Here is a 13980-nt window from a genome sequence, read left to right on the forward strand (position 1 = left end):
TCTTTGGTCCACATTTTCGAATCACTTTGTATTTTGTGAAGAATGAATAATATCCTTGCTGTATCATCATTAGAATGTTGTAATGGCAGGACAACTATGCTCAGGATGCAAAGAACTTCTAGTTTCAGCTTCCCGTTGCTGGGTTTGGAAGGTTGTTATCTGCTCTCCAACAGTCCTCCAAGTTACAAAGAGGATGTTCCCAACTTGGACTTAAGATGTATTCCTGAGCCTCACCCTTAAATGACTTCTTTCTCTTCACGTTTCTGATCCAAAAATCTATTAAGAGGTTTCATCACTGTAAATTTAATAAGAGATTGATTTAGAATTTAAACAATGAAAAATACATGATCTATTAGGCTTTTATGAATAATTTATCCCAACTTTAAAAGTAATTGTTAACTGATATATTTGATCTAGGTATTGAACTTAATATACATGTATGTGCATGAAATAAAAAAGATGCTACTCGTCTATACACACTATAAAACTCTATATCTGTTTCTTGGCTGGTGTGAGAAAGCACACATTTTGGTATTTGGCTATGAATTGAACAAAAAATGCAAGAGATGTCTTTAAATATTCCTCTTAAAGCATCTTGAACAATACAGTGCAATTAAACATGAGAAACAAAAATCAAAATACTTACTCAAGTCTAGTGTATCTGCTGAGATAATATATTATGGTCAGTCTCTCCATCTTTTCTCCTTTCCAGCAATGGTTGGATGATTTTCATCAAAGGCTCTGAAGACATCATGACCACCTATTATACCTTTATTACTTTTAACACCAAAAAGACATTCTGCATTTGGCCCTAAACTCCCCATATTCCAACAAAAAGGAAATCAATTAACAGCTGGTTGTGTACATGTGTTGGCTGTTTTGGAACAATTTTAATCCTATTGAACTACCTCACATGTGCACCAGTTGTTGTACTGGTGGAACATTTCTGGTTCCCCAAATAATGGTTCTGGCTGGTTTCTGTAAGTTTTTGATTGAAGACATAAAAATACTATGTTTGGGTTTTTTAATTAATTATTTTAAAAAAATTCTTGTAATTTTCAAAAGCAGTAGATTTCAACTGTACAATGGCATGTGTGGTAGATGGCCTTTAAAATGGTACTTTTGGCCTACTGCCAATAGAATCATATGTGTGTATGTTATTCAAACCTGTATTTCCATATTTAGGTCTATTTCATTTTTATTCTTCTGCTTCTTCTTCTCTCTCTCCTTCCTCTCCCACCCTCCACATCAGGATGTACAAATCTTAAAATGTCTCAATTATAGAACTTCTAGTGTACATTCATGCAGTCAATGAGGTGCCATCAAGAAAAACCTAAAAATGAACTCCTAACAGCAAAAAGCAGACTTCACATATTAATTTTCATAATTAGTTTTCTACAACAATCATGGAAACTGTCAGTGACTCAACTTTTTCTATGTGTCACCGATGCAGTATGGTCATGATTAAGGTTGTGAGTGTAGCTTGGCCTTACGATAGTCTTTAAGAAAGGTGGAGGTAGAAAGAACTGCATTTCATTCCACCAGTTGTAAATTCATAGTTGCTGTTACAGCCATGGACATAGTATGTTGGGCCTCTATGTTTAAGTGGGCCTTTCTATTAACAGGCTCTCATGCATGTCTAGTGAGGTTTGGGGTGGGAGAAGGTAAGCTGTGTTCTGCCTATTGAAAGATCACCACAGAAAACACTAAACTGAAAATTAAGCCCATGGTTACAAAGATATGCCATAAACTTATGGGTATCCAAATGGAAAACTGGTGTATTATGCTTGTAGAACCACTGACTACAATTAAAAGGAAGGCATCTGTGAGAAAAAGCATCTATGGACACTTGGAACTTGTAATTGATGATGTAAGTAGCAAAAAATATTAGTAACTCTGTTGGATTATGGAAGTAATTCAAAGTACATTATCCCTTAGTCAGTGATCAACTGATGTTGGAACTGTAGACCAGGCAGGTAGATAAATCAGGTCAGAACTCTTATGGCAGTATAATCAGAAAACTTCTTCAGCACAGGCCTGTAAGGCTGAGTCTTCATGAATCATAGTACAATCTAATAATCACAAGGGCACTTAAGAGCTAGTTTTCATTGATTAAGATTAAGATAGTGAAGCTGTGAATGTCTCTTGTGTTACCTGCAAAGTAGTTGGAGAAGAATCTCGAAGATGGCGGCTCACTACACTTGCAGTGCCTCATGAGTTCGATCCTGTTATTTCCAAGCTGTCTCTAGGTAGAGGCTCCTCCTGGGTGGCAAAGACTTGAGAATAAATCAAGAGACATCTTTTGGAAACTGAGGCACCAAGGTGGACATTGTACACTGGAAGTGTCTAGCAGCACTATGCTGGTTAGATTGAACCATGAGAGTGCCTGTATAAACTGGAAATCATCCACAGGAAGTGTCTAGCAGCTCTATGCTGTTTAGACTGACCCATGAGTGCCTGTATAAACTGTGCTATATGCAGAAAGTGCTCAATGGCACTATGTGGGTTAGACTGATCCAAGAGAGCATAATACATAGGAAGTGCCTAGTGGCACTGTGCAAGTTGTGGGACTGGACAAAATATGTTCTTCTGGTGTATGATCAATTGTGGTTGTTGCCCATTGTGATCAAAGTATATATGGCTGAGACTGGTCATGAAGGAGCAGGCCATCTTGGCTGGCACTGATGACCAGTTCTTGAGGTTAGGACAGGGCACAAAATATTGATCAACGAAGTCAGTCCATAATTCTGATATGTGAGATGGTAACTGAGGCTGTTGCTACTCTATACCTTGCTCCCTAGTAAATGATATGGCTTTGAACCCTTGCATGGAGGCTGATGATTTCTTTGTCCCTCAAGGTATGCTTCTGCACCCTCACCTTTAGTACCCATAGAATTGCTTCCCATTGACCTCTATCCATAACATGAAAGTCCGACATGTATTCAAAGAATGACAACCAGCATAAACAGTGGTTGTCAGTCTTGTCTCACCCATGGTCTACATACATACAGCACAAATAGAGCAGACAATATATTATACCGGTGTGGTGTGGCACTCATTCTGCTTTATCAACTTGGGAGTGTCCATGCAAAGCTACACACTATGATAATTACCTGCAAAAGGGCACATGTGGCCTGTACAGGTAGAGAACTGAAGCGTCATTATTAATACTTATGAAGTGGGTGCTAAACAATCAATTCTAGTAACAAGTTAAATTAGGAAGGCCAATTTTTTTACTGCTTATACAGGTAAAATCACTGAAGTGTCACTTACAGTAAATGTGAAGTGGACACTGTAAGTATAGAAAACTTAACCATGTGTATCCAACCACATCAGAAACTATACAGCAATATAAATGAGTTTTCTATATACCATACTTGTGCATAAAGAAGCACTAAAGCATCATTATTGATACTTAAAATTGTTAAAGTGTCACATATATGATATTTGAAGTGGATGGCAAAATCAGATCATATAGGAACATTACCTGTAAATATGTGCATGTAGAGGAAATTACACAGCAATATTAAATGAGTTTTCAATATCATGCACCAGATCCGCACTTATTGATATGGTTATAGCAATTGAGGGGATACCATCCCAACCATGCAGGTAAGTACCAAGGGCACCCAACTGTGTGGTGATGGCAAGTGATGACATTGAAAAGTCAGAAACTGTGTTGTCAATGAAAGAAAGAGCAGAAAAGTTGGAAATTTATAGATTGAGTACACTTCCCTTCGAAAATGAAACTGCTATAAATTGTTTCAAGGTAGAAAACATCCAAACTGCTCTTATGGATTTTCTGTCTATAAAGAGGGTGCTACAAGACACAAGTTGAAGTAGTAACTTAAGAATTCATGGATTTGGCACCAAACCCATTTCAAGTGGAGATGACCCCATCTCACTTAGATTTTTAGCTAGAAGTTTAAATCTTTGAGGGCTGGATTTGCAAGGTAAGTGTAGTTCTCCTAGGTTATTATGATTGGGTAATGTATTTGAAAATGAAAATGTCAAATGTAACACAGATATGTATACAATTGATAGCATTTATGCCAAGAGACACTTGAAATCATGATAATCATTGGTAACCAGAGACACATGAAGCCCAAAGAAAGAAAGGACAATATTCTAAACGATGTGACTGACTAAGCAGGAATTATATTTTTTGCTGTTCTAGACCTCCAATTACTAATTGGAGGAGAGGATATTCACCTTGTACTGGGGCCTAGCCAAGTAATCATTACTAACTGGAGGAGAGGATATTCACCTTGTACTGGGGCCTAGCAAAGTAATCAATACTAACTGGAGGAGAGGATATTCACCTTGTACTGGGGCCTAGCCAAGTAATCATTACTAACTGGAGGAGAGGATATTCACCTTGTACTGGGGCCTAGCCAAGTAATCATTACTAACTGGAGGAGAGGATATTCACCTTGTACTGGGGCCTAGCCAAGTAATCATTACTAACTGGAGGAGAGGATATTCACCTTGTACTGGGGCCTAGCCAAGTAATCATTACTAACTGGAGGAGAGGATATTCACCTTGTACTGGGGCCTAGCCAAGTAATCATTACTAACTGGAGGAGAGGATATTCACCTTGTACTGGGGCCTAGCCAAGTAATCATTACTAACTGGAGGAGAGGATATTCACCTTGTACTGGGGCCTAGCCAAGTAATCATTACTAACTGGAGGAGAGGATATTCACCTTGTACTGGGGCCTAGCCAAGTAATCATTACTAATTGGAGGAGAGGATATTCACCTTGTACTGGGGCCTAGCCAAGTAATCATTACTAACTGGAGGAGAGGATATTCACCTTGTACTGGGGCCTAGCCAAGTAATCATGAGCAGGTATTGTATTACTGCTATTAAAACCATTTTCTATTTTATACAGTCAAAGATATTATTATTCTGCCTGTGCATGCCTTGATGAATTATTGTATGCTGAATGTTGCATAACTCTTTCTATTATTCAAGCTACAGACTTCAGATCAGTTTGCAGATTGTTTTGACTTATATGTAGAAATTGAGGTGGATAATGGGTCTCAGAAGATGTCATGGAATGAAATATTAAGACACAGAAAAGCAATAAAAACACATTGCTTTGCTGCATAATTTTAGATGAAATTGGATGGTTATTGAGGAAGCCATAACAGAAAAGTAAGCTGATGTTTAATAGATAGAAAACTATGTTATGTACCCATGTTAATTCAAATTATTTATTCTATTCTTATATCAAAAACACCCACCTCTATGCCTCCAAAGGATATGGATGAAATTATTTCACAAATAAATAATTCTGTAAAGTAGTTCCATGATAAGGAAAAATATTGTGGCATGCTATCATACATGTATATTCTTCTATAGCATGGTTTGTATCAAGTCATTCACCGAGCCATGTAACTTGCATAGTGTTCATTGGCTACAACCCTGCATATTGCAAATATCCTATTGGTACTGTTTATTATTGAATTCTATGCACATTCAATTCATTATATTATCTGCAATTGCCGAACTACTGCATTTGCTCTTTCATGGCTGTTTACATTTACCTCCATTTCGGTTTGAAGCCAATTAGGTTACTATTTGGGTAAGTTGCATTCTTTCCATATATGGACACTGTAAGTAAACCATGTGTTTTTATTTTTTTAATGTTTTTCTAATTTCATGTTGTTTGTTTTTGTAATAATATTATTATTTCTTATCTTATAGGCGTTGTCTAATGTTGTAACACGCATAGAGCTTCTAAAGATTAGGCGCTATACAAAGTCCTCATTATTATTATTATTATAAATGCTAAATGCAAGATCCAGATGTATTTGTTCATTTGGTTTCTGGTCGTTTTGTTTCCATGGGTATAAATGGATGCAATCTGAGCATTCTGGTCATCCATTAGTAAACACCTAAAAGCTACAGTCTCCATAATTTACCAGAAGGTAGTCCCAGCACCACCGTTTGCCAGTATTGGTGGCACTCTACAGTTCTGCATTTTGCACAGGGTTACAATTTTAAAGAAAAAGAATTTCCCCGGCTTTCCTCACTGGTTATACTGGGTATATAACAAAGACCTTGTATCTCTTAGGTATAATTCAAAGAACCTTTAATTCCCTTTATTTTGGTGTAGGATTGATGAGTGTAATATGGGTTATAGAGTATACAGCTTGGCCTTACTCCAGATGTACACTTTTCAAAAAGGTGCTAGCTCCATTTGGTCATTTTCACTTCCTGAACTTCAGAGGTAAATTGTATAAAAAAGAGCCAATAAGTTTTTTTTTAACATTTTATATACTTGGTAATTTATTCACTGCACTTTCAGAAGCTGGTATTGTCTAGTCTGACAAAATTCATTTTCCTTATTTTAATAGCTGCTATGTATAGTGTACTTGAGACTAATTCAGGCTGATTTTTTAGCACAAGGGAGCAGTCATTTTAGTTAGCAGTGTGCTTAGATCATGTACAATTTCCAAAAGTACAATATCCAAGAAATATCATCCACATTAATGTAGCATATAGGTATGCCAACATTCTCTCCATTGTGCATGTTTTAAATGCAAACAACTTCACCTTACATATGTCACTCTCTCAAAAGTACATAACAACTAGTGAATGCCCCCATTAAAGGTGATTGCCACTGACTCCCATTTCGAGTTAAGATCTTCTGCTTACCAGGGGAAGTAAATGTGAATACAATCATAGTTACACAGAGGTTGCAGTTTCTCCCCCTTCCAGTTCAGGACTTAAGGTAAATATCTAAATTTATCAAACTATTGGAATGAGTGGCTACATTACTCCCCCTTTTTGGCAGGATTTAAGCTATAAGGGTGTATTGTTTCTAATGTCTATCTGACTGTTGGTCTACCTGTCTTTCATAAACTACAATTATTTAGGTAGCGTGATCTTTCACTGTAATTAAAAACAGAGTTATCTGTTGAGTTAATTGGATGATTCATAGATTCATTTCTTTCTCTCCCTTTTCAGGGGCCCCAAATGGCCGAGTGGTCTAAAGCGCTCTCTGTTACGAATCACTGCCATCTCACCTCTGTCTGCGCCGGTTTGAGTCTCGGATTCACCCAATGTGGGTATGTGAGAAAGCTTGCCAGTAGCTTCTCGTGGGTCGGTGGTTCTTTCCAGGGCTTTCCCGGGTTCTTCCTCCACCATTAATACTGGCCGCCATGTATAGCCTATTGTGTGCTGAAAAATGGCGTTAAGCCCAACAACAAAACTCTCCCTTTTCATTACATAGACTAATCTGCATTCATACATTAATATATGACACTAGTTTCACACACTGCACTCCAGATATTCTCTCTCTCTCTCTCTCAAGTTTGTCCACACTTGCAATATTACAAAAGCACTGCATTTAAATCAGAATTCATCATAACAACTTGGATGGGGTGTAGTTATTTCCATATAAGTATTAGCTTGGTCAGATTTTCTGTAAAGTAACCCAAAATGGAAACAATTCATCCTTGACTACATTACAATATTAATCAAACAGTGTAGGATTTCTGTGACATTATGCATATATATATATATATATATATATATATATATATATATATATATGCATGCACTAAGTACTGACCATGCCATTTGTCATCTCTGATGACTTTAGATTGGATGAAAAATTGATTGTTCAGTATGACACAATTACTGAGATCACGATGGTTTTCAGCAACAAAAAAACTTGCATACCTGATTTATGGCAGATTAAGTTATTAAACTTTTCCAAAAGTCTTGTGTACTATTTGTTAACTTTATCATTTTCTTTCACAGGACTTCATTCTTCTCATTATTTAATAAGAGACTGAAGGCACAACATTATTTTATGTCTTGTCTCTCCAAGTGCTCACGCTGCTACCATACATTTACATAAAACATGACAACATATCAAAGATGTAATAATGTAATGACCTTGTCATTTCAAGATGTACAGTAAAAACATTGATTTAAAAAAAATGGACTAAGATAAAATAATAAAAATCCTGCATAAATATCCAAGATTATCCAACATGAACTGTGATACTTCTGGTTTTAAAAGCCTACTCAGACACCTATTGTTTTCAAAAGAATGAATAATTTAAACAGAACTTTAGGTAGAAGATGCATGAAGTCAAGTGCAAAACTTATAAATCTTTTTACATAGTTGTGACAAAAAAAGATGCAAGCATCTTCTATTTTGTGGTCTTCTGTATATTCACTTACGAATTTGTTTATTCTAATATGAACTGATTTCCTATTGCTGTACAATGTATGGAGAAATAGGGATGTTGATCTTGCACACTAGATATCTCAGTTGGAGACACATGTCACCAGCAATAACACTTAACATGATGCAACAGTGTGATGATTCAAATGAAGGTACGGCCAGTGGTTGACCAGGACACTTGCTTAGTGTAGTAGCATGAGGATGCAGCCAATAGTTGACCAAGACACGTCAAATGTTATATAAGGGTCCACAGAGAGCAATAATTTTACAAATTATTATTTTCAGCTTAGGATCAAAACATTTTAATGCTGCAATCTTTACATAATCCCATTGCACAATTGTACTGTCATTATTTTTCACTATTTTACCTAAAGCACTGTCAAATAAGTAATAATTTGAGTTAAGCATTGGATACAGAAAACTCAACATTCTTAGACTACAACAAGCTTTTGCAACTACTGCTAATTAGCTCCAAGTAATCAGATCTGAACCTAAATTTACTGCTGAAAATTTGATCTGCTGATCGAGGAAAAACAATCTTAAACTTGAGCTAAGAATTGTGCAATCTCCATACTTGAATGGATATTAATATTTTCCATTCTCAACTGTGTAATAAGGTATACAAATAAATGTAGCCTGACTTATTTCTTCTTACATGAATTATGATATCTTCAGATTGTAGTCCAGACTCTTCTGATTTATCTATGTTGTCTACAATCTCCTTCCTGATGATGTCAATTTCACTCTGAAAAACAAATGGATGCATACAGTGCACTGTAAACAAAGGAAGTTAGAATTACCTTGAACACATTAAATATTTATTGCCCTTGATAAGGCAGATGTGAAGACTTTTCTACCCAAGGCAAGTCATGATCCATCTTTATTATTCCTTCCTTGCTCTGTCACTTGAGAAGCAATTAAGCTGGAGGCATTAAGTCCTCCATTACATTGCACTTGACTTTGTCAGTTCTTTGTTTAGTGAGCCAAACTAGAGAACATGTGGTATATGGGTAGTATGTGCTTTGTGAAGATGCTGCAGCAACCCAAGACTCAGTTTGCAGTATGATCATAACACATTGTGTCACATGAAAAACAAGAATTTGGACTCTGAACTCCACCCCATTGCAGTCTAGTTTAGAAAACTCCAATTTTCAGGACTATTAGCCGCAATGTTTTCAGCAACAAAAACTACTAAAAAAATATTTCTTGACCACTGAGATATAATTATGCCTGAAATCAGTCTGTATGAACAGTAAACAGTCCTGCTCAAAGCCAAGCTAAACATATCCTTAGAGCAAACAGCTAATAATATAGGCAATAAAAAAGTATGGTGATTAACAACCACCTTTCATAGATTACTTAAGTGTCTGACAATAGCTAGGCCTGCTAGGGTGATATGTCAAGCCAAATTCTGGTGTGGGAGAGTCCATTTTGCTAATTAGCATAGGTAAAGTACACAAAGCAGAACAACCCAATTTGTACTTAGAGTGCATCAAAGAGACATGCTAAAGTTCATCAAAAAGGCATCAAAGCATTGAATGAAAATGTTGAAGCTAAACTTTAATAAAGTTTGTAATCAGTGATGTTTCTTTGAAGTGAGATTTTTACTCCAGATATAAAATGCAAAATATGATTATTTCAGTTGTCGGAATAGTGTTTAATTGTGATTCAGTTTTTAAGAGTGCGATTCAGGAAGCAATATGCTATAAGCAAAGCAAGCAAAACCCAGCAAAAATAAATTTAAAAACTCTAGGTTGAAGGAGTTTTACCATGTCAAGCACAGCAGAAGGGTGCAGCATTTAATTTATTGCATATACTGCAAACATATCTACATTAGTCATTGTGAAGTATGCAATATCACTGAAATAGGAGCACCATCTTTATGTAGCATATTCGAATAAAATATTCAGATAAATTCTCTTTATTCTCAATTCATTATCTTAACCTTATTAAGATACCGTTTATTAATCCATGCTTTTCAGGAATATGTTAGCTAAGAAAATAGACCAACTGATAGACAATAATAAGCATTCATGTTTGTATAATTGATAACTGTTGAAAAAGCATTAACCCCCCAAAACTGGAGAGAGGTGTTTATTAATTTATTTATTACCTGTAAAGACCCTATTAAACTTTAAAATATTAGGTTCTCCCCTTTCTCATATACCCGCACTGGCCAAGCCTGAAAGTTAAACTCAAGCTGACATAGATGAGATGGCAGTGATCAGTAAATGTGAATGCTTTAGATAATTCGACCACTGGGATGTATGTATGTATGTGTGTGTGTGTGTCATTTTGATTTTTAACGTAGCTTTAACAATTTTTCAGTCATATTGCTACAATGTCTGCAGTGTGGCAGTTATAGTGATGTCTAGCACTGGGACATCATGCCGTAGACATGTAGCATGATGTCCCACTCAGTCACATTATCCTGACACCAAGCTGACTGGTTCTAACACTAACCTCTTAATGCTGAGTGCCAAGAGAAGCAGCTGTTAGTATCATTTTTGTAAGTCTTTGGTATGACTCGGCCAGGGATCAAACCCACGACCTCCCACATCCGAGGTGGACACTCTAACCACTAGGTCATTGGAGCGGTCGTATGTATGTATGTATGTATGTATGTATGTACACATGCACATAAGTATGTATGTATGTATGTATGTATGTATGTATGTATGTATGTATGTATGTGTGTATGTATTCATGCATACATGTATACATGTATGTATGTATAGGCTTTAATGAAAAGAGAGCTCAATTATGTATAAGTTCTAAAAATGTAAAGGAATATGATTGCTATTCATTTTAGAAAGACAGATGCTTCCAAATAAACAAATATGTAATCCTGCAAGATACAAGGGAAAGGTTAAAAAATCTACAAAATCCATCAAATATAGTGTTGATTTCTTTTGGGTTTTAGATAAACAACAATCTAAAAATAAGTTGTTATCTATATTTTATATGTATTGTTTGTTAGGTTTTTTTTAATAGTTTTTTTAAAATTATTTCATTACATGCTATTATAATGTAACATTGCATGTTGGACTTGACCTTGTCCAAAACTGAGTGCATTTCTGCTTGACCTGAATTTACTTTTTTTATTTTATTCTGTAAACAACTAATAAATAGCTAAAATATTCTATATTTGTATGGGCTTAAAATCATAATTATTAGTAACAGAAGCATTATTTGGATCTAGGTCTAGGTTTTGGAATTTCCTTAGTGTATTTGACATAGTCCAGGTTAAAGACTCTTAATTTTAGATATGGTTTCTAATAATAACTAGTATTTTTATTTGTAAACATCAGGATCATTCTAGAAGGTTATTTTCCATTAGGTTTAATTTTTTGTGTGTAGAAAATGCTAATTGTGACCTCAGGCCAAGGATAAGACTATATAATCTTGTCACTGAAGGGAAAATTCATTCGTGCTTTAAGTTCTACCACAATCAAGTTGTATTATATGTTGTCCAGTATTATTTCAGGCTGCAATCTAATTCTTCAAATTACTGAATTCAAGTAATTATTTTCTCGGGAAATACAAAGTGCTCTGATAAAATTCTTGGATAGAGACATTCACTGGAATTTATAGTGAATTCAAACCCTGAATTATATTACTGTGATTCAACAAAAGACTTGGCACATCAAAACTCTACAAGCTACCACAGACTCATCATCACCTTCAATTTTTTATTTATTCTGGACTTCTACTGAATTTTATTCAGGACTTTAAATTATTAGTACTTGAGTCTATAATTCTAAGATTCTTTTGGGATTTAATTCGCAATACTGTAATTTTTTTCTTCTAATTTTCACTTTGTTTTCTAGGGAAATAGATTATTTGTTGAATTTTATGAAGCATGTTGCTTTTCACTCCTTTTATTTTAAGAGCATAGACTTGGGTGAGCAGCCATAGTACATCAAGGGGTAAAGCACTTACCTCTTTATTCAGGACTGTGCAGAACTTTTGCTGGCATCAGATAAAAATAAACCTTGAAATATAAAGAGTTTTTATCTCTCAATCATTTATTTATAATCACAGAATCTAAATAAATTAACACCGTTGACAATGATGATTGCAACCACATGAAATGTAATATCTGCTGCCCCAACTAGCTCTGATATAATCTGTAAACAACAGCATGTCACATTCAGTTTACTTGGATATCATATGCTGTGAAACTTGGCCAGAATATGGAGGATTGATTGGTATAAGGATGGCCCTTTTTAGACTGACATATCTGGCCAGTCTGCAGATATGACTTGGTCACAGAGGTCATATTCAATTTACTACGGTATCATATGCTGTGTAACTGCCCTAAAGTGGACACTCAGGACCAAATTCCTAGGCAGGTAGCAAGAACATGTATGATTGATTGGTATAAGAATGGCACTTTTGTGACCAATACATCTGACCAGTCTGCATATATGACTGGGTTACAGAGGAGCGAGTTTGGGAAAGTTTCAGTGGACACTTCACTTACATCTTTTATCCACTGTTCAGCAGTGACTTGTGTCTGGGCTACACATTTGTACAGCTTTCTCCTGAAAATATTCTGTATAATCTGTTTGGATTCCAAAACCGGCTTGTCACCTGAGTTGCAGTTTAAAATTTGGAACAGAACATAATCAGTCATCTTACTGTATGCCACCATATCATCTATAGCCTCGGACATCTTCAGCTGTTTTCTGAAACGAAGTTTACAAATTCAGCAACAGATTTCAGCTATGATCCAGTGACTTACAATCAGTTATCTTAGGATTCTTTTGAATTTCTCCTTTACCCATTCAGCAAAACATTTCTCTTCTCAACAGCCTGGAACTCACTCATGCATGTAAAAATATTCACTTGAAGGATCAAGTTTCAGCTATACATCCTTCTCTTGCGAGGTTTAAGCATATGGACATTATTGTATGGTAATGTGTGTGTGTGATTTGGATTTATAACATAGCTTCAACAATTTTTCAGTCATATCACTACGATATCTGCAGTGTGGCAGTTTATAGTGATGTCTAGCACTGGGGCATCATGCTGCAGACATGTAGCATGATGTCCCACCCAGTCACATTATCCTGACACCAGGCTGACCAGTCCTAGCACTAACCTCTTAATGCTGAGTGCCAAGTGAGGCAGCTGCTGGTACCATTTTTATAAGTCTTTGGTATAACTTGGCCAGTGTTCAAACCCATGACCTCTCGCATCCAAGGCAGATGCTCAAACCACAAGGCTACTGGAGCGGTCTCATATTCTATGGAAAAGTAAATACCATGTTACCTTTGTGTCATATTAAACAGGCTGGAAAATAGTTTTGTTCCAGTCACTGATATTCATAAAAGAACCCTGCTTATTGATGCATTTCTCAGCCTTTGCACTACTGAATCATATTTCAGCATTTTCATTCCTTCTTAGAGTAAATATATATTACAGCTGCTTCCATGGTAAATTCCCATGCTTTTTATTCCATATTCCTCACTCCAAATGGCCCAGGAGTCATAATAAAAAACCTGTAACATATGGTACAGAATTTATTATCATAAATGAGAGTTACATATGTAAAAATTGGTAGCATTTCCTGAAGTAATCACCAAAACTTCTCTCTGGTGCTTATGTTATTTACAGTCAACAACAGAGATAACAAAGACATACATGTATATTTCATTGATTATGTATAATATATTATGTTCCCTCCTGCAATTACTGTATATTCTCAGTTGATCAACATATATTAAACAACATCACTTTGGTTGCAGTTTGTGTATATTTGATA

The 13980-nt window shown here is 35.8% G+C and overlaps 1 protein-coding gene across 1 annotated transcript in view; it reads right to left on the reverse strand.

Moving 5' to 3' along the window:
- Positions 1–13980, reverse strand: part of LOC149780835 (uncharacterized) — a 209644-nt gene that overhangs the window by 24712 nt on the left and 170952 nt on the right. Inside the window, exons 32-33 of the mRNA XM_089936236.1 lie at positions 12697–12901; positions 8866–8955 (exon numbers count right to left, since the gene is read on the reverse strand). Of these exons, the coding sequence (XP_089792362.1) occupies positions 8866–8955; positions 12697–12901 (295 nt within the window). The remainder of the gene's footprint in view (positions 1–8865; positions 8956–12696; positions 12902–13980) is intronic.

This window comes from Sinohyriopsis cumingii, chromosome 16, assembly GCF_028554795.1.
Source record: "Sinohyriopsis cumingii isolate HCF-2022 chromosome 16, ASM2855479v2, whole genome shotgun sequence".
In the NCBI taxonomy this organism is placed as follows: Eukaryota; Metazoa; Mollusca; class Bivalvia; order Unionida; family Unionidae; genus Sinohyriopsis; species Sinohyriopsis cumingii.